The sequence below is a fragment of the Geotrypetes seraphini genome, chromosome 13 (genome assembly GCF_902459505.1).
Source record: "Geotrypetes seraphini chromosome 13, aGeoSer1.1, whole genome shotgun sequence".
Classification (NCBI taxonomy): Eukaryota; Metazoa; Chordata; class Amphibia; order Gymnophiona; family Dermophiidae; genus Geotrypetes; species Geotrypetes seraphini.
The window spans coordinates 30,592,152-30,614,321 of NC_047096.1; the positions used below are offsets into that span (position 1 = coordinate 30,592,152).

The following is a 22,170-nucleotide window of genomic DNA, read 5'->3' on the forward strand; positions in this document are numbered from 1 at the left end:
CATATATATATATATATTCATATTCTTGGGGTTGAGCTTCTTTAGGGCTCAGGGGTCCATTAATACAGATAAGTAGTCCCTTCTCTCCCTTTTTGTCTATTCCTCCACCCTTTCTTCCTTTAAGAAAAAAAGAGGGTAGAGATTGTTGGTCCCTGTTTGAGATCTCTATCTTTTTTTAAAAAAAGAAAAGCCTACTTCTGTAATGGCTTCTGTGAACAAGTGTGAGGCTGAGATAAGGCAAACCTACCTAGCCATGCCTACCTGTGGCAGGTCAATTTAGGCTATTCACCTAGATGACCATTTCTTCATCTCTGGGGGTGGAGGAAGACTGCACCTATGCAATGCTGGCCACCCATCATTGCGTTGTTGTTTTTGAGGTGATACATATATATATTATGTTGGACTTGTTTTCCAAGGTATGCGACAGGGATATATATGTTACCAACATCTATGGGGAGGGCCTGGAGTGACAGCAACTACTCATTTCCTTCCCCCCAAAAAGGAGCAGCTTCTTATCCACTGGTGGAGTTGGATTGGGGGGAGGGGTGCTCTTCTCATTGTAGATCAACAGGCCGGTTAGGTTCTGCCTTCTTTCTCTTGAGCCTCATAGGAAAGCCTTATATAAAATTCTTGTGGCAGAGGTTATCTCTTTTTTCTGGCCCTTGATTATTTTAAAGAAAAGAGTATCTCTGCACCCAGTATTCTGTGTTTTGAAGCTATAGTTGCACATCTGCCAAAATCAGGCTTTCTTCTAACACTAAGGAAATTGGGTGATGTAGGTCATCTTTGAGATGTTTGCAGAATTTCTGAGATGTGGTTGGTCTATCAATATATCGATTTCTGGAGGAGTCAAGGAGATGATCACTTTAGACCACACCAGCAAGAGTTGACAAGTCCCAGAGGGCCAGGGAGTCCACTCAGTGAAAGTGCTAGAACCCTCATAAGCAAATTGAAATATCTTTTTCTAGAGCCCAACCCGACCATGTGCCTCAGGCCACGCCCCCAGGTGGGACCTAAGGCTCCAGGGCCTATTCTGATTGGCCCACGCGCCTTAGGCCCCACCAGTAGGCGGAGCTTTAGGATGGATGGGCCAATCCGGCCTCATTCCTTCGTTGGCTGCCTGCCGGACAGGTGGGTTTGGCTCCCGTCTGTCCGGCCAACTACCAAAGGTACGGGGAAGGGGGGTGGGGGGGTCGTGGGGGTCGCCAGGGGGATCGCGGGTCGGCTGGGGGGGCGGTCGGTGGTTCTTGGGGGGGGCGGTCGTTGGGGGGGAGGGGGGTTTGCGTCGAGGGCAGGAGGGCCTGGGATCCCTCCTGCCCGTAATGTAGTGCGGGGTGGGGTTAGGGGGTCGCCGTGGCCAGGAGGATTTGGGCTCCCTCCTGGCCCGATATTGTCGGGGAGTCGGCGGTCCTTCGGGGTGGGGGTGCGAGTGGTCCTGCCGAGGGTGGAGAAGAATCGGACGTCGAGGGGGGGCATCAGGCTTTCAGGATGGGGACAGACCTTCAAGGGGGGACAGGACTTCAAGGGGGACAGGCAGACCTTCAAGGGGGACAGGCGGGGCAGTGCGCGGAAAGTCAGGGCAGGTGAACGGAGAGTCGGGACAGCGCACGGAGAGGCGGGGCAGTGCACGGAAAGTCAGGGCAGGTGAACGGAGAGTCGGGACAGCGCACGGAGAGGCGGGGCAGTGCACGGAAAGTCAGGGCAGGTGAACGGAGAGTCGGGACAGCGCACGGAGAGGCGGGGCAGTGCACCGAAAGTCAGGGCGGGTGAACGGTGAGTCGGGGCAACCAGAGGAGAGTCGGGGAGGGCGAAAGGAGAGTCGGGGTGGCCAGAGGAGAGTCGGGCAGCATGCGCGGTATACCCATGAGCGCTGTATACAAAAGTTTCCGTACATACAAGTGTGGTTTCTGCGCGCTATACCCGTGTGCGCGTTTTACACGGGTGCGCGTTATATCCGCGAAAATACGGTAGTCATACTACTTCCTGGTTTTCAGCCAGTTTCCTATCCATATTACCTCTAAAACTTCAGCAAGAGTTTTGCCCACACTGTAATTATTGATGAGGAAGAAAACTCCCACTTCTTTCTCATTGCTCCATGGTGTGGAGAATGTGAAGAAGGACCTAGTGAAGTTTGAAGAATGGTTTGGAATTTGGCAGCTAAGATTAATGCTAAGGAATTCAAAGTCATGCATTTGGGCTGCAAAATCCCAAGGGAACAGTACAGTTTAGGGCAGAGGTTCTCAATACATGGTAAGTGTACCCCGTGGTACCGTGTGTGGATCCTCCCGCCCCCTTCTCCTCAAGGTGGAACCACTATTATCAGTCGTCACCACCACTGGGGATCCCATGTGCTTAACTCTGCAGGCCTCCTTCCTGCCCTCCAGCCGCATGCCCTCCTCCACAAAACTGCATGCACGCTCCCAGTACACTGCCAAAGCCAATCCGGGAGCCTTCCCTCCGATGTCATAGGGGAGACAGAGATGTCATATTGTGGGAAGGAGATAGATGTTGGGCTATTGGAAGGAGGGAAGGAGAGAGATGTCTGTCACAGAAAGGGGGAGGGAAGGAGAGGGATATGCCAGACCATGAAAGAGGAGAGAGATAGGAAGGGAAGACGTGGAAAAGTAGATTTTGAGAAGAAAGCAGAAAAACTGAAAAAAGTTGAATGTTAAAAAGTTAATGCCAAAGATGGAAGTAGGGCAGAAAGTGAAGAAGGGGAAAATAGCCAATGGATAAGAAGGCCCTGGAAACGCAGTTAAGAGCACAGACAGAAGGAAATGCAACCAGGGACTGTGAAAGGATGATTAGGAAAAAAAAGTCACCAGACAACAAAGGTAGGGAAAATGATTTTATTTTCAATTTAGTGATCAAAATGTCAGTTTTGAAAATTTATATCTGCTGTCTATATTTTCCAGTATATTTGTCTATTTTTCTGTAGCAGGTACTGAGGTGACATTGCATATTTTAAAGTTATCTGTTTTTTTGAAAAAGGTAAAGGCAAAATATAAATGATGATTAAAGTTTTTTCTCTGTGTAGTGTGCTTTTTGTAGTTTAATTATGTGGTTCCCATTATGTATTGTTAATAAGATTATATTGTGTGTATGTGAAAAATGAATGGAAGAAATTGCATTACAATTAGTACTGCTATTATAGGGATGGGATCTTCGGGAAGACCTTGGTTGGGTCTTGGGGCGGAGCTTGAACCGGGGTACTTGGTTGATGTTTGATAGAGGATAATTGGTTTGAAGAAGTTGAGAAACACTGGTGTAGCGGGTGAAAGAATTTTTGTGCATGAAAGAGGAGCAGGATTTGGGTGTGATAGTATGTGATGATTTTAATATGGCTAAATAGGTTGAAAAGGTGACAGCAAAAACTGGGTGCCTAGGGAGAGGAATGGCCAGTAGAAAAAAAGGAGGTAATGATACCCCTGTATAAGGAGACCCCATTTAGAATATTGTACAGTTCTGGAGACCGCACCTTCAAAAAGATATAAACAGGATGGAGTTGGTCCAGAAAATAGCTACTAAAATGGTCAGTGATTTTAGTCATAAAGAGGAAATGTGGGAGAGGGGAGATATGATAGAGATGTTTAAATATCTATGGAGTGGGTGCAGTTACAAAGCTAAGTAGCCTTTAAAGCTAAAGTAATTTCAAATACTAAGAAGGAAATTGTTTACTATGCTTTGGTTTAAGACTTCATAAATATAAAGCAGAATCAATGACAATTGCCCCAGCTACCTGGCTGGTATTCTGAAGATTCCTGAAGATCCGTTTATTGCTTTAAGCTGTGTACCCTATTACATCTTATATGTGGTCTGAAGTTAATAATATATGATAGTCAAAAAAACGAGGGTAATCAAATTATCAAAGGTGATATGTAATATATGCACTATGGGGGGGGGGGGGGGGGGTCGGTGAATCTGTGTGCATGTTGTTGTAACTTTAAGGAGGTGCCCGGAGCAGCTGTTGTTTGTTTCCCACCATAAACCAAGATAAGTTATTACAGTTTTTTTCTATACAGATTTGTTTTATTGTATGCTCTGTAGTGGTTCTGGTGGGTGAGACTGTGAACCACCATGATGGTCTCTCTGCACAGCTACTCCGTGATCTTTGTTCACTGGGATAAAGTTGTGGGTCTGAGTGTTCACTTTGTATAAGTTATATTCATGTATTGAATATATTTTGAGACTTCTAAAATATTTTTAGGTGATCAATGATAGTGCAATAATATATGATAGCCAAATAATAGAGTGACAGTGATTTATCAATAACATGGCACAAGATCAAATAAATAAAAACATATTCAGTTTCTCAGAGCAATGCAGGACCGAACTGATTAATACCTGTATGAGAATGAATCGGGGAATATTTCTATCCCCACAATGACTGAATGGGTAAATGTCTACATGGCATAAATGTGCATGAGTTGAGTCTCTCTTAATTGAGAGGAAACTCTGAAATGAGGGGGCATAGGATGAAGGTGAAAGGAAAATAGGCTCAGAAGTAACCTCAGAAAATACTTTTTTACTGAAAGGGTGGTGAATGCATGCAGCGACCTCCTAGTGGAGACAAAAGGTGTGTATCTGAATTCAAGAAAACTTGGGACAAGTTTATTGGATTTATAAGAGAGAGGAAGGGATAAAAGACTGCATGGTTAGGCAGACTATATAGCCATCTGGTCTTTATCTGCCTTCATTTTTGTATGTTTCTATGCTTTGCCACCCAAAAATAAGTAAACGAATCATGAATCTCTTTCTATGAGTCGCCTCTTGTGTCTGAACTAATCTTGTTTAAAGAACTTGAATATTGTCACGAACTAGAAGTTGCTAGCAAATGCAACAAAAAAGAAAAAGTTAGCTTATGCATGGGTGTTTTGTTAACTATAGTAACGTTGACAAAGTCGAGACCCAGTAGTCAACCTACCGTTCTGCTTCACTCTACTGCTGTTTTGGCAGATGAAGGGCAGTTTTAATTGATCTGTATGAGCTGCTTGATTCGACCTTGCTAGATTTCTTGGTGAAAACTCCTAGGCAAACTGGATGAGTGTCTGTTGTAACACCTTTTACAGCCAAGCCCACGTTGGCAAGAAAGAGAGCCAAATATTGCTGAGTCAGCACAGCTGTGGGCTCCAAACAGACGCTGTTACTATGAAGTTATAATCCAGTGCTGAGCTGTTAAAACACTGTTTATACCAGTGACAGGCTCCAGTATTGTTCAGCATGCAAAAATATGCTAATTTATTTTTCAGCTCATTGAATTTCTATTTTTGCTGTAAAAGTAGCACGTACAAATGCCTGTGATATGTAAATTTTTGTTAAAATTAACTTTTTTTTGCCTTCCGCCAGTAACAGATTCTTCACTGAAATTTAGAAACTGTTTTTGGCCGATCTGTAAAGTCACCACTGAAGTATTTTCTGACATAAAGTTTGAAATTTGAATAAATGGAGATAAACAGTACATCCGAATATTAAAAAGACTCGTTAACAGCTCACTACTGGATTATAACTCTTCATAGTACAGTACAGTCTCAATTATCAGATGTAAAAGGGACTGACCTGTTGTCAGATAAGTGAAAAGTCAGATAATAGGGAAAAACAACGGTAACCCCCTCAAGCAATGCATAAGCAAAGGCAGTAAAAACAGGATCCCAGGTCACAATGGTGCTGTTTTGCAGTAAAAGCAGGGTCCTGTGTCCAAAATTGTCTGAGGTGCAATAACTTCCCTCTGTGCAACGCTGAAAAATGGAAAGATGAGCTGTGCTTCTTAACAGTGACATGACGACATCATTGGGGGGGGGGGGGATCTAATGGATATTCAGATTAGCAAAGATCAGATAATTCAGACTGTACTGTAACAATTTCTGCCCAGAGTGTTTCTATATAGGCAGCTTTTGCATTAACCTGGATCAGTCTGTCTTGCTTCTGAAGATGTGGTGTAACGAGACAGTCCATACACATAAAATGAACATTATAAAATTATTATACAGGTAAGGGGGAAAGGGTTTTCTACAAAATAATTCCATGAGGCTTTTATTCATTCATATTGCCAGAAGAGAGGTTTTTGCTTAACACTTTAATATGACACTAGGCTGTTGGAACTGGACTTGGGGGTCTGATTGTTTTGGAAAATGGGATGCTAGATTTTGATTTAAAAGTAGTAGTGCTAGTCTAAAGTTCTGTACCCATGTACCAGGTCTCTCTGTAAAGTCAAAATGTTTAGAATCTAGGCGCGTTAACACCTTTGTTCATGCCACTGCACATTGGAAAACATTTTGCTTTTCAGCTCATAAAAATGAGTTCATCTCTGATAATGTGCTTGCATGGTTTCTCACTGACATCAGTATTATGTGACTAGTTTGCACTTCCACTACCTTACATATGCTAAGTTCATTTTTTTTTTTCACTACACTTTGGCAAGAAACCGGGTACTGTGACCTGTGTTGGCCACTCCTGGAAACAGGAAGCTGGGCTAGATGAACCATTGATCTGACCCAGTATGACTGTTCTTATGTTCTAACCAGATTCCAATCCTTACAGTTGGTGTGTGTGGGTAATGTTTGCAGGAGAGACAATACAACTCTCCCCCATCATCGCACACAAAATCCTTTTCATTATCTGAGTTTGAAAAAAAAGAAAAGGCCAGGATGGGGTGGGGAGGTCACTAAATAATTGTTTCTCATAGACCAAATGCCTAATTGAATAAGTACGTTTCAGGCAATTCAAATGTCTATTTCTACTATGGTAGGCGTTCCACGAAGAGTACTCGCGACTGCGTTCACTGTCTCAAGAGGAGCCCACACCGCATAGTGATCCACGACTACAGCATGTCTTGGTGTATTTCTTTCAAAACAAGGCTCACGAGCGAGTGATTGAGCGCACGCTGCTGGAGCAGTTTGCAGATAGAAACCTCAGCTATGATGAAAGGTGAGTTCTTACAATCTCAGTTTCATTTAGATTGCACCACGATTTGTGATCCAATTGTATTCTGCTTCAGCCTACACCAAATGGGCTGCGCAACTATATTCTCTGCAGCCTGCTGGCTTGCTTCTTTTTGTTCCTGTATTAAGTTTTCAGTCCTGATTCGAATGGCATAACATGAATCTCATTCTGGATAAATACACTCGTAAAACTCTTTTGGAAGTACCTATCATAGAGAGGATATGCTGAGGAAAGTTAGATCCTGCTTCCATCAAAAACATTTTACCCTCCTTGTCCAATGTAATGTAATGTAATGTAATTTATTTCTTATATCCAATCCATCATCTTCTCCAGATTGGACTATTGCAACTCTATCTACTTAAGCCTAACTAAGAAAAACCTCCACAGACTCCAACGGATTCCGAATGCCGCGGCCAAGCTCATCTTCGCTAAAAGTAAATTTGACCATGTCTCCCCGCTCCTGGCCAAGCTCCACTGGCTTCCGATAATCGCCAGGGTCCACTATAAATGCGCCTGTTTAACTTTCAAAATCCTATATGGTATCTTCCCTCCCTTTATCCCTCTTTCTTGGAATTCCTCAAACCCTAATACCACCAGATCCTCCCACAAATTAAAACTATCCTTCCCCTCGCTAAAAGGCATTTCCCACACAGAAAAGCTAGGAACCTCCCTCCACTTCAAAATCACTGAGCTCTGGAACAACCTTACCTCCCCTCTTCGGAACTTGAGCTCTCTCCAAGTTTTCTGCAAACATCGGAAAACCTGGCTTTTCTCAAAAAAATGTAAGTCTCCCTCCAACTTAGGAATCAAGGAAACTCTTATATCTTGGCATCCCAAGTCCTCTAAATTTTCTTCACACTTCTACCTCTAACCCTCTGTTGTAGTTCCTTCCTATTTCTCCTACTGTAAACCGCGTCGAGCTCTACAAACATGGAGATGATGCGGTATACAAACCTAAGGATTAGATTAGATTAGATTAGATATGCTCCTGAACTTATTTTGCCATCAGAGGTTTATAAGGGTAAACTGGATATGTTCATGGCTGCTGGGAACCAAAGGATTTCTTCACAAGGCTGACTGAGGCTTGTCCCCCACTTTACGATAGTTGAATAACACTGTTTATTGAAGGCTTGCTATATTTAGTAATGGACCCACTGCTTTGTAACATAATTAAACATGACCCAGAGCCTCAGATCTGTATGAGAACAAAGACTTATTTCATTCAAAGTGTGGCAGATCTTGTCCTACTCAGCATGCTGCCTTCAGTGCAATGGGGCTAGGAAGGCTATCCATGAGAAATTGTGTATCCATGCCCCTTAATATGGTGCAATTGACTCTATGCTTGTTCTTGCATTAACAGGTCAATCAGCATTATGAAGGTGGCTCAGGCAAAGCTACGAGAGATTGGCCCAGATGACATGGACATGGAGGAGTACAAGGTGACGGGTAACAGGCTCCTGCTCAAAATGAGACTTAGGACATTTATTTTTGTTCCTAATAAGAGATTTCTAAAGGAGATGTTTAAGTTATTCTGACCAGATAAAAAAATATTCTTAAGTTAATCTTCAGCTTGAACTTACATCGTCTTCCTCATTTTCAACTCTCATATATAGTCTGTTAAGTTGAAAACAAATTCATAAGCTAGGGGAGTGTTTCTCAAGCTGCTCCTAGCATAACCCTTTGCTATATTTGAAAAAATAAAATATATATATGTAATACAAGAGATTTGTATGCCCCGCCACCACTGCATGCAAATCTATTTTATGGGTATTCTTTGAGGTTATTGTGACATCTAGACTGGCTAGAGGAGTGATATTCAATCCCAGTCCTTAAGGGCTGCCATAGATCAGGGTGCATATGAAAGAGCTGCATATTCATTAAGAATATCCTGAAATTCTGACTAATTGGTACTCTTTTGGGACCGGAAGTGGCTAGGGGAGATATGCCAGGGATGGTTTAAACACTGGGTTAGGGGTTTTGATCACACATAGCTCCCTAGAAGAAAGGAGAGGTAGAGCAGTATTGCTTCCTTTATTTTAGTTTTTCTATGAACAAGTGGTACCATATTTCACAAGTCGTCTGTATATAGGAAAAACTGTATGCTAAGGACATAGTTGCTAACCCAAACTACATCTTTTGCCTAAACATTGCATGTAGCCTTTGTATACCCCTCTCCAGCATTCACTTTTGTAATTAAACAGAATATGAGGATCCATCTAAGTTTCTGTAAAATATAGTGGTCCTTAAAATACATTTCTTCTTGAGCTGGAAGCTCAGCAGAGATCCTTATTTAGAAGGAGACTAGGCCCCTAGCAATAGAGGAGGCCTATGCTGATGTCTGATGCACAGATCAGGGCCAAAAGCAAAGAGGTGATGGAGTGGAGAAGTGCCACCTTTAATGCCACCAAGTCGCAAGGCTAATCAATGTGCTGTAATTTTCAGTAACCAGCATGCTTGGGAATGCTTTTTTTTTTTTTTTCTTCTTCTACTGAAAACAGAAATGGCATGAAGACTACAGCCTGTTTCGAAAAGTGTCTGTGTATCTTCTCACTGGACTTGAACTCTACCAGAATGGCAAGTATGTGAGAGTTAAACCTAAATTTCTTATATTTTTTTTGTTTGTTATTCTACCAAGAGTGTTTTGCATCCTGGCCTAATTTTGATCTATCCCATTAATTCACTCTTGCCTTAAGGTCTCGTAGAGAGCGATGGGAGGTGCTGGCAATAAGTTCAGTTTTTTTTTTTTTTTGCCTGCTATCTACCGTATTTTCACGCATATAACGTGCGCATTATACACGATTTTACAAACCGTGCATAACCGTGCGCGTTATACGTGTGAGCGCGTTTTACAACTTTTTTTTTTCAATCCGATCAGCATCCCCCCTGCGAACCGGCATCCTCCCCCCCGCTCGCGTCACCCCCCCTCCCCCGCGATCCTACATCCCCCCAGCACCGCAAAACATGTCTTACCCGATTGGGCACCGGCACCAGCACCAATGCACAGGATGTGCCAGTGCCCGAAGATCCTCCCTCGTTGGTTTGGGTTGGTTTGGGCTGGGCTGGGCCGGGCGGTGCGGTGCAGGAGAGATCCTCCTTCTTCCTGCGCCAGGCTGGACTAGGCTTTGAGCATTTGCGCATGCTCAAAGCCTTCTGGTCTCGCTTTCTCCGATAATGCGCAAATGCTCAAAGCCTAGTCCAGCCCGGCGCAGGAAGAAGGAGGATCTCTCCTGCACTGCACCGCCCAGCCCAGCCCAGCCCAAACCAACCCAAACCAACGAGGGAGGATCTTCGGGCACTGGCACTGGCACATCCTGTGCATTGGTGCTGGTGCCGGTGCCGGTGCCCAATCGGGTAAGACATGTTTTGCGGTGCTGGGGGGGATGTAGGATCGCGGGGGAGGGGGGGGGTGACGTGAGCGGGGGGGGAGGATGCCGGTTAGTAGGGGGTTGCCGGATCAGATTGAAAAAAAAAAGTTGTAAAACGCGGGTAAGCGAGCGGGGGGGAGGATACCGGTTCGGAGAGGCGGGAGGAGGTTTTAGCATGCGCGGTATACGCGTGTGCGCACTATATTAAATTTTTTTTACATAGATTTGTGTTCCCCGCGCACTATACACGGGTGCGCGTTATCTACGTGAAAATACGGTACTTGCTTTCTCATATGACATGAGACCATAATGTAAGGCCCACAGTGGACTAGAGTGATATTTCTGTGTCAGCTTAAAGAGCTCCCTTACAGCAGTCTCTGTACTTCTGCTCTGTCTGCAGTGCTTTCAAAATCAGCTCTCTCACAAATAGGTTTGAATCAGATCATAACATTTGGCATAATATGTGTTCATGCAACTGTTCAGCTCAGCTAGTGCATTATTATAACAATAAGAATGCTGCTGAAGAAATAGGTCCCTACTTGCATGCCTCAAGATGGAAGGGAGCAACTGCATTTTTTCAAAATTCTATGCTTTAATTAAATTTTATAATCAAAGCTTTACTAAAGAAGGAACTAGTCAAATCATTCTCAGAAACTGTGTTTACTGTTTGTGTGAACATAAGAACATAAGCATTGCCTCTGCCGGTTCAGACCAGGAGGTCCATCGTGCCCGGCAGTCCGCTCCTGCGGCGCCCCCCAGGTCCATGAGCTGTAAGTGATCCTTTACCTAAAACATGTATCCCCTATTCATTTAGTGTCCTGTAAAGTTACCCTCTATCTGTATCCTTCAATCCCCTTCACCTTCAGGAAGTCATCCAATCCCTTTTTGAAACCCAATATTGTACTCTGTCCTATCACCTCTTCTGGAAACGCATTCCAGGTGTCTTCCACCCTCTGAGTGAAGAAGAACTTCCTAGCATTTGTTCTGAATCTGTCTCCTTTCAATTTTTCTGAATGCCCTCTGTGCACTCTGTGTTTTAGAGTGGAATGAATTAGATGAGAGTTTTTTGTTTTGTTTTTATAATTTATATTCTGCATATCCTACAATTCTATGCAGATTACAAATTATTCAGGTTCTCAAGCATTATTCCCTAACTGTCCCGGCAGGCTCCTACTCTATCTAATGTACCTGGGGCAATGGGGATTAAGTGACTTGCCCAAAAAATCTCAGGAAGAACATACAAAACTCCTAAAACTAATAAGTTATGCCCTATTGGAAACCTTAGGAGGGACCTACCTAGACACTACCAGGTCTACCCACTGCACTCATACAAAGACCCACTCATTCACTTAACACACAGGGTCACAAGGAGCAATGCGGGATTCGAACTTGCAACCTCAGGGTGCCGAGGCTGTAGCTCTAACCACTGCACCACACACTCTTTATTTAGGCATTTGGTATACTGTAATTTGTAAGAACAGTGCCATAAGGGTGTGTTACAATACAATAGAGACAAAACTGGCTATGGAAAGATGGACGTGTGGGGAAAAGGAGTAGCAAGTAAGACAGCCGTTCAAAAACCATAAGAAAGATCCACAATATCAAGAGACCAGTTGGGTTATGCTAGGACTTGGGGAATGCTCTATGAAATGACCATGCTTTGCCAACTCCTTTGACTTTATGAAGTGAACTTTCCATTATGACCTCCAATAGGGAAGGGAGATCATCAGAAAATGGGGAAGAAAACTAAAGGCTGATCGGAGAGGGATGACCAGAAGATTTTTCTTGGGAGGATCTTAGTATATAGTGAGAGCAATAGAGACAACCAAAGAGTTCAAATAGAGTGGTTTCACCAAGCAGAAAACCCAATGAGCCAAAATTATACTCTGCAAGAGACAGGAAACCCGTTTTGTATAAGGAGCAAAGTTGCAGTATAGTTTAAACTAGACTTGTCCAAGTTCAGTCCTTGATGGCTGGAACTTGATAAGGTTTTCAGGCTATCCCTACTGAATATGCATGAGAGAGGTCTGCATGCAAGGCATATAATGGCCAGGCAAACCTTTGTCACGCATATTCATTAGGGATATACTGAAAACTGGCCTGTTTGCAGCTCTTGAGGACTGAACTTGGACAAACCTAGTGTAAACATTTCACCTTGATAACAATTTTATGGCAGTGTTCTGGAGAAGCTGTAATCACTGACTGGAGAGAGGGATACCAGCTAACAAAGAACTATAGTAATCAGAGTGGTTTTAACAGCAGAGCATGCAGTAGTGCTTTAGAATCAAGAAAGAACCTGAACAAAAGAACCATCCGAAGACATGCGAAAGATGATTAACATGATTATAATATTCTCACAGTTTCCCTTTGATTTCTGTGGTACTTCCCAATAAATTTGAATGTGTTCTGTGTTTTATTCCTTTTCATTTACTCTCTTTTAATGGGACTTTGGAAAGATTTTTTTTTTCCCCCAGTGATGTAGAATATCCATTATTTTTCTAGTTCAATAATATTGACTTTTTTTTTTTTTAATCACAAATAACAGAACATCCCCACATCCATCAAGGCACCAACAAGAGCCAGATTTTATACATTCTTTAAAGAGAACTTCACTTTCCTTTTATGCTTCAAAACTTTTTAAGAGGCTATGAATATATTTCTTAGCAAAAATTCTGAATGTTTTTAACATTGCTGTCTGTAACTTTCAACATAATTTTTGGGGGGCATAGGGGGAAGGGAAAGACTTGTACTTTCTTTATCAGATGTGTAGTGGCGTTTCTGAATGATAAAATTTGTTTTGTTCTCATTAAAGGTGCCAGGAAGCTCTCACTTACCTGGTTTATGCTTACCAGAATAACACCGCTCTGCTGGTGAAAGGTGTGAGCAGAGGTGTGGAGGAGTCTCTGATTGCATTGTACAGAAGAAAATGCCTTTTGGTTTGTATTTAATAGGTCTTTCAAAACCATAGCTGCTCCCACTGCTGTCTTACTCTCAGCAGACTTTCAAATAGCATTGCCACTAGGAAGTTTGTTATATATCATTTTAGAAATATTGTGGTTATATGCAGTCATGGATAAATGTTTTCTGAGATCCTTGGTATTGTGCACCTTAGAGGAATCCACTGGATAGAGAGCAGTTGTTTGGGCAAACAGATTCAGTGCCAGGGCAGTTCCAGAGCTGCTATTATAGTAATCTGTATGTTTCAGAGCCCCTTCCCTCCCCCCATAGCTCTGGTCTTGTCACTATAGATGTTTCATAGATGCAGAATGTGACAGAACCCCCTGTGGGCCCATTCACTAAAAGGTTTTCTCCTGTTTTATGTCAGCAGGGGAAGAATCCTTAGCGAATAGAGCCCAGGAGGGTCTTTGGTTTACATTAATGTTTTCTTGTTAACATTTCTTCCTATTGGTTGCACTCAGGAGCTAAATGATACTGCAGCATCTTTGTTTGAAAGCATCCAAGAAACCAGCGTGGCAGAGGGGGTCAACATCATGAATGAACTGGTTATCCCTTGCATGCACCTCATTATCAACAATGATATCTCCAAGGAGGACCTGGAAGCAATTGAGGTTATTCGTAGCTGCTGGTGCTCCTACCTGGGGCAAGATATTGATGGTGAGTGACTTGGAGCCTCTGATGGCACATGCTTTGTGGTGCTTCAGCCAGCTCACCAAGTGCTGGTGGATCAGTTTTGAAGGCTTGGCAAATGCCAATCACTCAGATGACAGGCAGCCTGGCAAAAGTCATCCAGTGGAGCACCTGCACTTGTTCTGTGGTAGGAGAATTAAATAAATGGATGTTTTTTTTATAAAGTGAAGGATGAATTTGACACATTTTGGCATGATGAGAGCAAAGTAAGATGTGGGTGGGGGGTTTTAAAATTTGTGATAAAACTTGTAGAAGTTGATTTGAAACTGCCATCTTTGCCACTCTTTTTGTGTTTCATCTCATAGATAGGAGAACAAAATTGGTGACTGGTTTCCTTGTTAAGAACATAAAAGCCATGCTAAGTCAGACCATAGTCTATGAAACCCAGCATCCTATCTCCTGCAGTGGCCAGTTTTGGTAAAAATTAGCTGTCATTCAAAAACATAGATTGATTTTTCATAGCCCATTTCTGGGGCTAAGTAGTGGCTCTCCTAAATCTATCCAGTTGCTAAGTTTTTAAGGATTTTTCCTGCAGGAACTTGCCCAAACCTCTCAAACATCTTTGATCTTGTCTTCCGGTGACATGTTCCACGTCCTAATTATGCACTGGGTGGGAAAAAAATAACTGGGGAGAGAAATGATACTCAAACCAAAGAGAATTGACCCCAAAGAATCCACAGAGAGAAGAATCCAACCAAAGCAAAAAAAAACAGTATGGAATAACGATGATCCTGAAATGGACTTTAATATAGGGTCAAAGGTCCAATTATACAGTAAATTGCTCCACATAAAAAATAGTAAATAATCCACATACAAATCATAAGGACCTAGTCTGCTAGTAGCGCAGGACCCAACACGGTCCGCATTTCGACAAGATGTCTTCTTCAGGGGTCCCTGAGAGTCCTATGATGATAAAATGCGTGGAGAAACTGATATGTGAAGTGACGAACGCTGCTTGAAACCAAAGCAAATAACAGCATTTTGTGAGCCTGGTGAAAGGTATTAGGCAAGTATCTGGCAATAGTATAACAAAGAAAAGATGACTCTCATCTTCCATCTGTATGATTTGATTTGATTTCTTATATACCGCTATACCGTGAGGTTCAAAGCGGTTTACAATGAAGATAAATTAAAAATACATTAAAATAAAATAAATAAAAATGGTACTTTGGATTTCCCTAGCTGTCCCGAAGGCTCTAGCTAAAGTACCCGAGAAAACAATAAATAAAAATAAAATAAATGAAATAAAGTAAATTCCAGTCAGACAATAGGATCTGATGCTAGAAGTTCATAAAGACGATATGCCAAGGAGCGAAAGCTGGTATGCTCCTTAAGCCCTGACATATGAATCCTAGCCAAACACAATATTTCAGCCATGAGGTTTCCTAGGAAGTAGTAATGAGTGCCAAAATGCAGGCTACTCATTTGGATCAGAGTCAATGCAATGCTAAAATGCAGGCATGTCATTTGGATCAGATGATCTCTGCAACAGCCAGACAACCGCCACTATCATCTCGGTGCATCAGCTGCATTAAACGGTCAACTGCCACATTCTCAGATCTGATATCTAGTATGGTATAGAACCCTGCTGGATCGGGGGAGGGGCGGAGCTGTGCTCTTAAGTCTCTGCTTCTGCTGCCTGCCGCTGGTTTCGGTGTGGCCCCGGCGTCTCCATGTGCTCACCGTTATCCCGTGCTGGATCGGGGAGGGGCGGAGCTGTGCTCATTAAGTCCCTGCTGCTGATTCTGCTGTCTGCCGCTGGTTTCGTTGCGGCCCCAGCGTCTCCTTGTGCTTAACCATTAGCCCCTGCTGGATCGGGGGAGGGGCGGAGCTGTGCTCTTAAGTCCCCGCCGCTGCTTCTGCTGCCTGCCGCTCTTTTCGGTGCAGCCCCGGCGTCTCCTTATGCTCATCGTTATCCCCTGCTGGATCAGGGGAGGAGCGGAGCTGTGCTCTTAAGTCCCTACTGCTGATTCTGCTGCCTGCCACTGGTTTCAGTATGGCCCCGGTGTCTCTTCGTGCTCAACCGATTAGCCCCTTCTGGATCGGGGGAGGGGCGGAGCTGTGCTCTTAAGTCTCCGCCGCTACTTCTGCTGCCAGCCACTGGTTTCGGTGCGGCCCCGGCGTCTCCTTGTGCTCACCGTTATCCCCTGCTGGATTATGCTTCTCAGAATAAGAAATAGTCTACTTTCAGTAGCTGAACATTGCCTCAAAATCTGGCAAGTCTAATGATCCCTTAGCTCAGTAAACATGGCAGCTCTATGCAAGCATTGTTTGATTTGGACACAGTTTATTCTTTGTGGGTTGACAAAGTGGAGTCCCATTAGACCTGAATGAGCTCATCAAAAGGGAAGTGACAAATCAGCTAAACAGAAAGGGAACAATATTTTTATTTTCTTTATTACATAGTTTATATATCCAAATTCTAGGTGGTTCACAACAGTCATCTCATAAATATGGCAACCATCAGTCACAAGCTTCCTGCTCATAGGTCTCAAAAATATGATGGCATTCTCCCTTTACTACACAACTAGTTCCTTTTAACATTGAGGTGATTTAAAGTCTAATGACAGTTCTGCCGATATTGAGCTTAAATTATGACCAGTTAAATCCATATTAGATCACAAGAGGAGAGTGTGGTGGTTAGTGCTACAGCCTCAGCACCCTGAGGTTGTGGGTTCAAACCCCGCGCTGCTCCTTGTGACCCTGGGCAAGTCACTCCACTGTCCCAGGTTCATTAGATAGACTGAGCCCAATGGGACAGATAGGGAAAATGCTTGAGTACCTGATTTGTAACCCATTCTGAGCTCCTTTGGAAGAATGGGCTAAAAAAATTGAATGAATGAATAATAAACATAATAAAAATAATAAACAACTTATATACAGCAGTATCTTGAAGTTCTGTGCGGTTTACAAAAGATTAAAAAATACAATTGAATAAAAATAGAGATAAAATGATTAGAAATAAGATTATATGGGTCTAAATAGATTGCAAAGCTTACATTATCCATACAAGCTAATTACCCAAATATTTCAAGAGCAAATGTGTTTTTAGATGTCTCCTCAGTTCCACACATGAATTAGAAACTGAGAAAGAAAAGTGATTGTCATCTTTCTGTATAACTTGGCGTTATCGAAATATACAAAGCATTAGGGACATAATTTTTGTCTGTTGCAATACAGTTAGTGGTTGATATTCCATACTAAGGACTCCCCTTATACTTGAAGCAAAGATCTTATCCCTGGTTCTGTTCTAAATATGAACAGTCCTGGATTCCAAATGAGTAAAAATTGCTAGAACGAAAACTTACCCAGGCTGAATTTTTTTTTTTTTCTTCTGTTTGACTTTCACATATTTTCCTTTCCCTTCTAGTTTATGCTGCATGGGTCATTGATGCATTAATAAGCCTTGTCAGTTTGAACATTTCTGCATATTTATAGACTGCAATTTTTTCCCTCTTCTGAAGATTAAAACATTACGATTTCAGTTTATGGCACATTAGAATACACGTTGTCCCAGAGAGCCTGAGAACCCCCAGATTAATGAGCTGTCAGGAAAGCTGGTACACAGAGCAATGAAACGCACACAAAGGCTTTCTGCTGGCGCTGGATGAGATGCAAATTAGCAATGAGGAATAGTCATTACACAATGAAGACGTTCCTATTCTAGCACTGAATGGATAGATGGGGTTTGGGGATTTCATGCAATAATTTGCAGCTCAGTTTCAATCTGTAATAATGGATCACGTACCGGGTGAAAGAGCCAGTTCACACATTTTGTTCTTATGCAGAGAGAAAAACCCATCTGTGTACTGAGCTGCAAAGCTCTTTTATTTTATTGTAGCAGGCGAAAGAATCTGTGCAAGGTATGCTGATAGTATTGGTGCCCAACAACTGAAATAGAGAGCTAGCTATTGTTGCTGGGATTAGCTTGAGTCTTCCTCCATCCACAGTTGGCCATCTCTACCCAAAATCCCATGCTTTGAAGAGGTGTGGCAACACTTCTCCTATAGTCATGGGCCTATAGGTTGGTGTGGAGTTGTTTAGCACTGTGTGCAAGAAATAACATCACTTCATAATTATTCTCATTATGCATGCCAAGGATGCACACCATGTTTATTAATTTATAAATACTATTAAAACATTATGCAACTCCTTTGCATGGTTTATTCCTGCTTGCTGGTTGGTTGATTTGGTTTGGTTTGTTATTCATAGATTGATGTGTGTAATTTTATTACACTTTTTCCCTTCTTAGAAAATCTGCGGCTTAAGCTGGGGCAGTTCCTGCCACGACTTTTGGATTGCTCGGCAGAGATCATCGTTCTGAAGGAACCTCCCAGGATCCGGCCCAACTCTCCCTATGACCTTTGCAGTCGTTTTGCAGCCATTATGGAGTCAATTCATGGAGCTTCTGCTGTTACTGTAAAATGAGCCCTGGAGAAACTTTGCCCTGATTTTTCTGCCTTCATCTCTGTGAAAAAGCAAAAATACTCACATTTCTGTACAGAAGATGAATAGCAGTGCTGCACTTTAAACATTGTGAAAGCCATTTTGCTACAAAGGGCGAGAACCACTCATATTGAAAGGGCAAAACTTGAAACTCCAGTGTGTCATGTATAAAAATTACTGTCATTTTTATAAAGCCTTCTCAGGAGCAACTAAGGGCTAGTTGAACAGGTGGAGGAAGGATGATAACATGAACAAGAGTTAACAAGTCATTCTATAATGTTTTTGGGCAGTACAGTTTTCTTGGATTCCTGGCATATTTGTTTGCTATTTAGTAAATGGATGCTGCCCCCTTGTGGCCAGTCTATCCAAAGGTGCTACTTAACTGTGCTTTGCAAAAGTGCCAAAGATGACCACCAGTGGCCAGTAAAATTGCTTAGTGTTTTGTATGAACAGGTGGCTTTTATTTATAGGAACTACTGAACAGTAGCAATTACAAAAAGGCATTAAAGTGCAATTCAGCCAGTGAACTTAACACTGCTCTTATATTCAGGCAATGGTTTTAAATCACCCCCCCATGCATTGTTACTGCTTCCATTCCTCCATCTTCACAGGAAGGTTGGAGAGGACTTCAGGGCAGGATCCCAAGATCATTTCAGCAGCCCAGCCCTTGTGTCTCGAACTCAAAAGATGAACCTGGCCTCAAACAAACCTGGGATTGCAATAAAACTCTTTCTCTCAAGGAAAGAATAGAACTACACCATCTAATGAGACAAGTGAAAGGGTGCAGCAGCCAGATCTGTCGCTACATTTGGCTTCTCTGAACTTTGCCACCCTAAATTTTGCTGCCCTGGTCGCAACCCTGCTTAAATTCCAGTTGAGGAGATTATGCTTCCTGGTTACTGATTTTCCATTTGAGCCATACCATGAAAATAGCCTTCCTTGTAGTTCTCATTTAACTAGTGTTTTCAAGATAAAAATACACATTCTTTGGAGCAGGTTCCAAAGTTCGGACATTGTTGTGCTTGTCTTCCGCACTGTAAGCGAACGTGCAGGGAAGAGTAACTGCTTCAGCTGGAGCAGCGCAACCCACTGACCTTGGACATGCACTTGTAGGTTACTGAATGAACGTCTGACCTTAAATTTACAGGAATCTGGTCAGAGTGAAATTCGGGAAATGGAGCTTCAGAGAAGAAACCAGTCTAAAAGAAACTGGTTCCCAATGGGAAGAAGGATTCAAACCTACAACAACTTATTTGATTATTGGGTTGGAAATGGATCATTGTATTCATTTACCCAAACCATTGTGTTACAGCTGGTGATAAGGTAAAAGGTATAGCCTTTTTTTTTCCCCTTCACCCAAGAAATATGGCTACAATTCTGTTCATTTTCTTTTTGCCCTGAAGCGTCCTGTCCCTTTAAATTTCTAGCTAATCGGGATCTGCTTCAGCTGTGGCACAAGAGGCCTTCATTCAGGGTTATCTGCTATTTGCCTCATTTTCGGTCCTCACCCCATTTCCATCTAGCTCAGGCCTAATAGCTTAATCAGTTCTCCTGAGGCAGGACTCAAGTCCAGTATTGGTCTTCTATAGGAAATTGTTTGTGGTGGCTGGATATTATCGTAGTCCCCTGTGTTCTAAACATTGGCTTGAACTCTGCCTTGACTGCATGGAAGTGCTGCTCTGGACATGGGCCTAAGTGACTTGGAATAGATATGGTAAGCATGCTGTTTATGGCACCATGCTCCAGTTTCTCATCATTTTTGCTCATCTGTCAGTCAGTGATAATCAGTGAGCTAAGTGTATATGCAGCTGCACCCTCCTAATGAAATGTGTTAGGTGCATGCCAGAATCAGGAGGTGGTGGTGCTTGCGTATTGCACATACGTATAACCTCCAAGCACAATTTGAAGTTTAGGACTGAAGGCTCCTGGTTATATCCACTCGCTTAAGCACTCTGAGAGATGGCATCACCTGGGCTCTTCATCTCCACTGAAAAGCAACATCCCCTGCACCCGAAACAAACAAAAAAAAAATGCCCTTCATAATTGTGCTGTGGAAAGGATTATCTGTAGCAGCCCTTGCCAAAGGTTTGACAAAAGATTGAATTGGTAATGGAGAGAATTTATAGCCTGTGGGGGTGTGTTTTTCTTGACTGTCGTGCATGCAGCTGCGTGATTCTGCCTCAGCAGAAAGTCGGCTGCAGAATTGGCCACCGTTTCTGTTGGCATCGGCATTGCGAGTGGGGAGGGGGGGGAGAAGAGCGAGAGAACAGTTTAGCCTGTGCTATGTATAGCAAAAAATAGAAAGTCAGAACAATTAGAGCTAAGTTTGAAAGAACAACGGGGATTTAAAGCTTCTGTGCATTATGACATTGTAATTATACTTCCCCTGCTTGGCTGGCCTAGGAGGGGGAAACTTGACAAAAGGTTTTGCTTCGAAAGTAGATATGTTTCTTCCTTTGCTGATTGTGGATTGTAATATCAGGGTGCTGCTGCCAAAACCAGTTGTTCAGAATTAATGGGGGGGGGGGGAATGACACTTTGTATCCCTTTATAGAACCATATTTTGGCAAAAAAGGAAGAGACAGCTCACTTTGGGATTTTCAAGGGCCAGATGAGTTTTGTGTGAGCAATTAGAAACGAGGCTGAACTGCTGAAGCCAAACACTTTAGGAATGAATGACAAATTGTTCCTTGTTACTTTGCAGTTATTTTTAAATGCACAATAAAAGTATTTATTTCAGCGTGCTGTGGAGATCTTTTTATTATACGGTGGTTCTCCGATTGTTTACTAAATACCCATTGCATGTGTATCATGATGAAGACAAAGAACAAAAATGAAATTGCTCTTCAAATTTAGACCAGTTAGAAAATGCAAAGTTGGTTTTTTGGTGTTTTTTCCCCCCATTTATTCCCTAAATAGGTTGGCAACCCAGGGAAAGATGTCAGCATATTTTAATACTATTAACACATAAAGGAACAAAAAACCACTTCAAACGTCTTTTAACTTTCAATGGTGCTCAGATTCCAAGATGGAGGTTTAAAGTACTCAATAAGGGCATACAGCCCGTGAGAAACTTTATATGGTATCAATCATTGCACCTAGTTGTAAAAGATGTTTCAAAGTCCTTGATCAATAACAATTTATAATACTTGAAAGTCCAAAAAGTGAAAGCACTGATAATCCGAATTTTAAACTGTGTATATAGAAAACTTTCAAAGTAAATCACTTAGCTGAAACATAAAGAATGCTGGTGAAATAGCTGGGTCCTGACGCGTTTCGCCACACAGGCTTCCTCAGAGAACCCGCTTGCAATTCCTTACATTCAAACTGTATTTATGTAAATACAGTTTGAATGTAAGGAATTGCAAGCGGGTTCTCTGAGGAAGCCTGTGTGGCGAAACGCGTCAGGACCCAGCTATTTCACCAGCATTCTTTATGTTTCAGCTAAGTGATTTACTTTGAAAGTTTTCTATATACACAGTTTAAAATTCGGATTATCAGTGCTTTCACTTTTTGGACTTTCAAGTATTATAAATTGTTATTGATCAAGGACTTTGAAACATCTTTTACAACTAGGTGCAATGATTGATACCATATAAAGTTTCTCACGGGCTGTATGCCCTTATTGAGTACTTTAAACCTCCATCTTGGAATCTGAGCACCATTGAAAGTTAAAAGACGTTTGAAGTGGTTTTTTGTTCCTTTATGTGTTAATAGTTATAACCCTTCAGGAACATTTGTTTTGAAACATACCCAGTTGTTTATATTAGCA

At 42.4% G+C, this 22,170-nt stretch overlaps 1 protein-coding gene across 9 annotated transcripts in view; it reads left to right on the forward strand.

Moving 5' to 3' along the window:
- Positions 1-21,142, forward strand: part of USP28 (ubiquitin specific peptidase 28) — a 110,297-nt gene extending 89,155 nt beyond the window's left edge. For 7 of the 9 annotated variants that reach the window (XM_033917530.1, XM_033917525.1, XM_033917529.1 and 4 more), the window contains 6 exons: positions 6,746-6,924; positions 8,300-8,378; positions 9,438-9,517; positions 13,117-13,240; positions 13,724-13,919; positions 18,205-21,142. In XM_033917530.1, coding sequence (XP_033773421.1) covers positions 6,746-6,924; positions 8,300-8,378; positions 9,438-9,517; positions 13,117-13,240; positions 13,724-13,919; positions 18,205-18,380 — 834 coding nt within the window. In that variant the 3' untranslated portion in view covers positions 18,381-21,142. Of the gene's footprint in view, positions 1-6,745; positions 6,925-8,299; positions 8,386-9,437; positions 9,518-13,116; positions 13,241-13,723; positions 13,920-18,204 lie in introns of those variants that run through there. The other 2 variants (XR_004536720.1, XR_004536721.1) reach the window with 2 other exon arrangements.
- Positions 21,143-22,170: the final 1,028 nt, after the last annotated feature.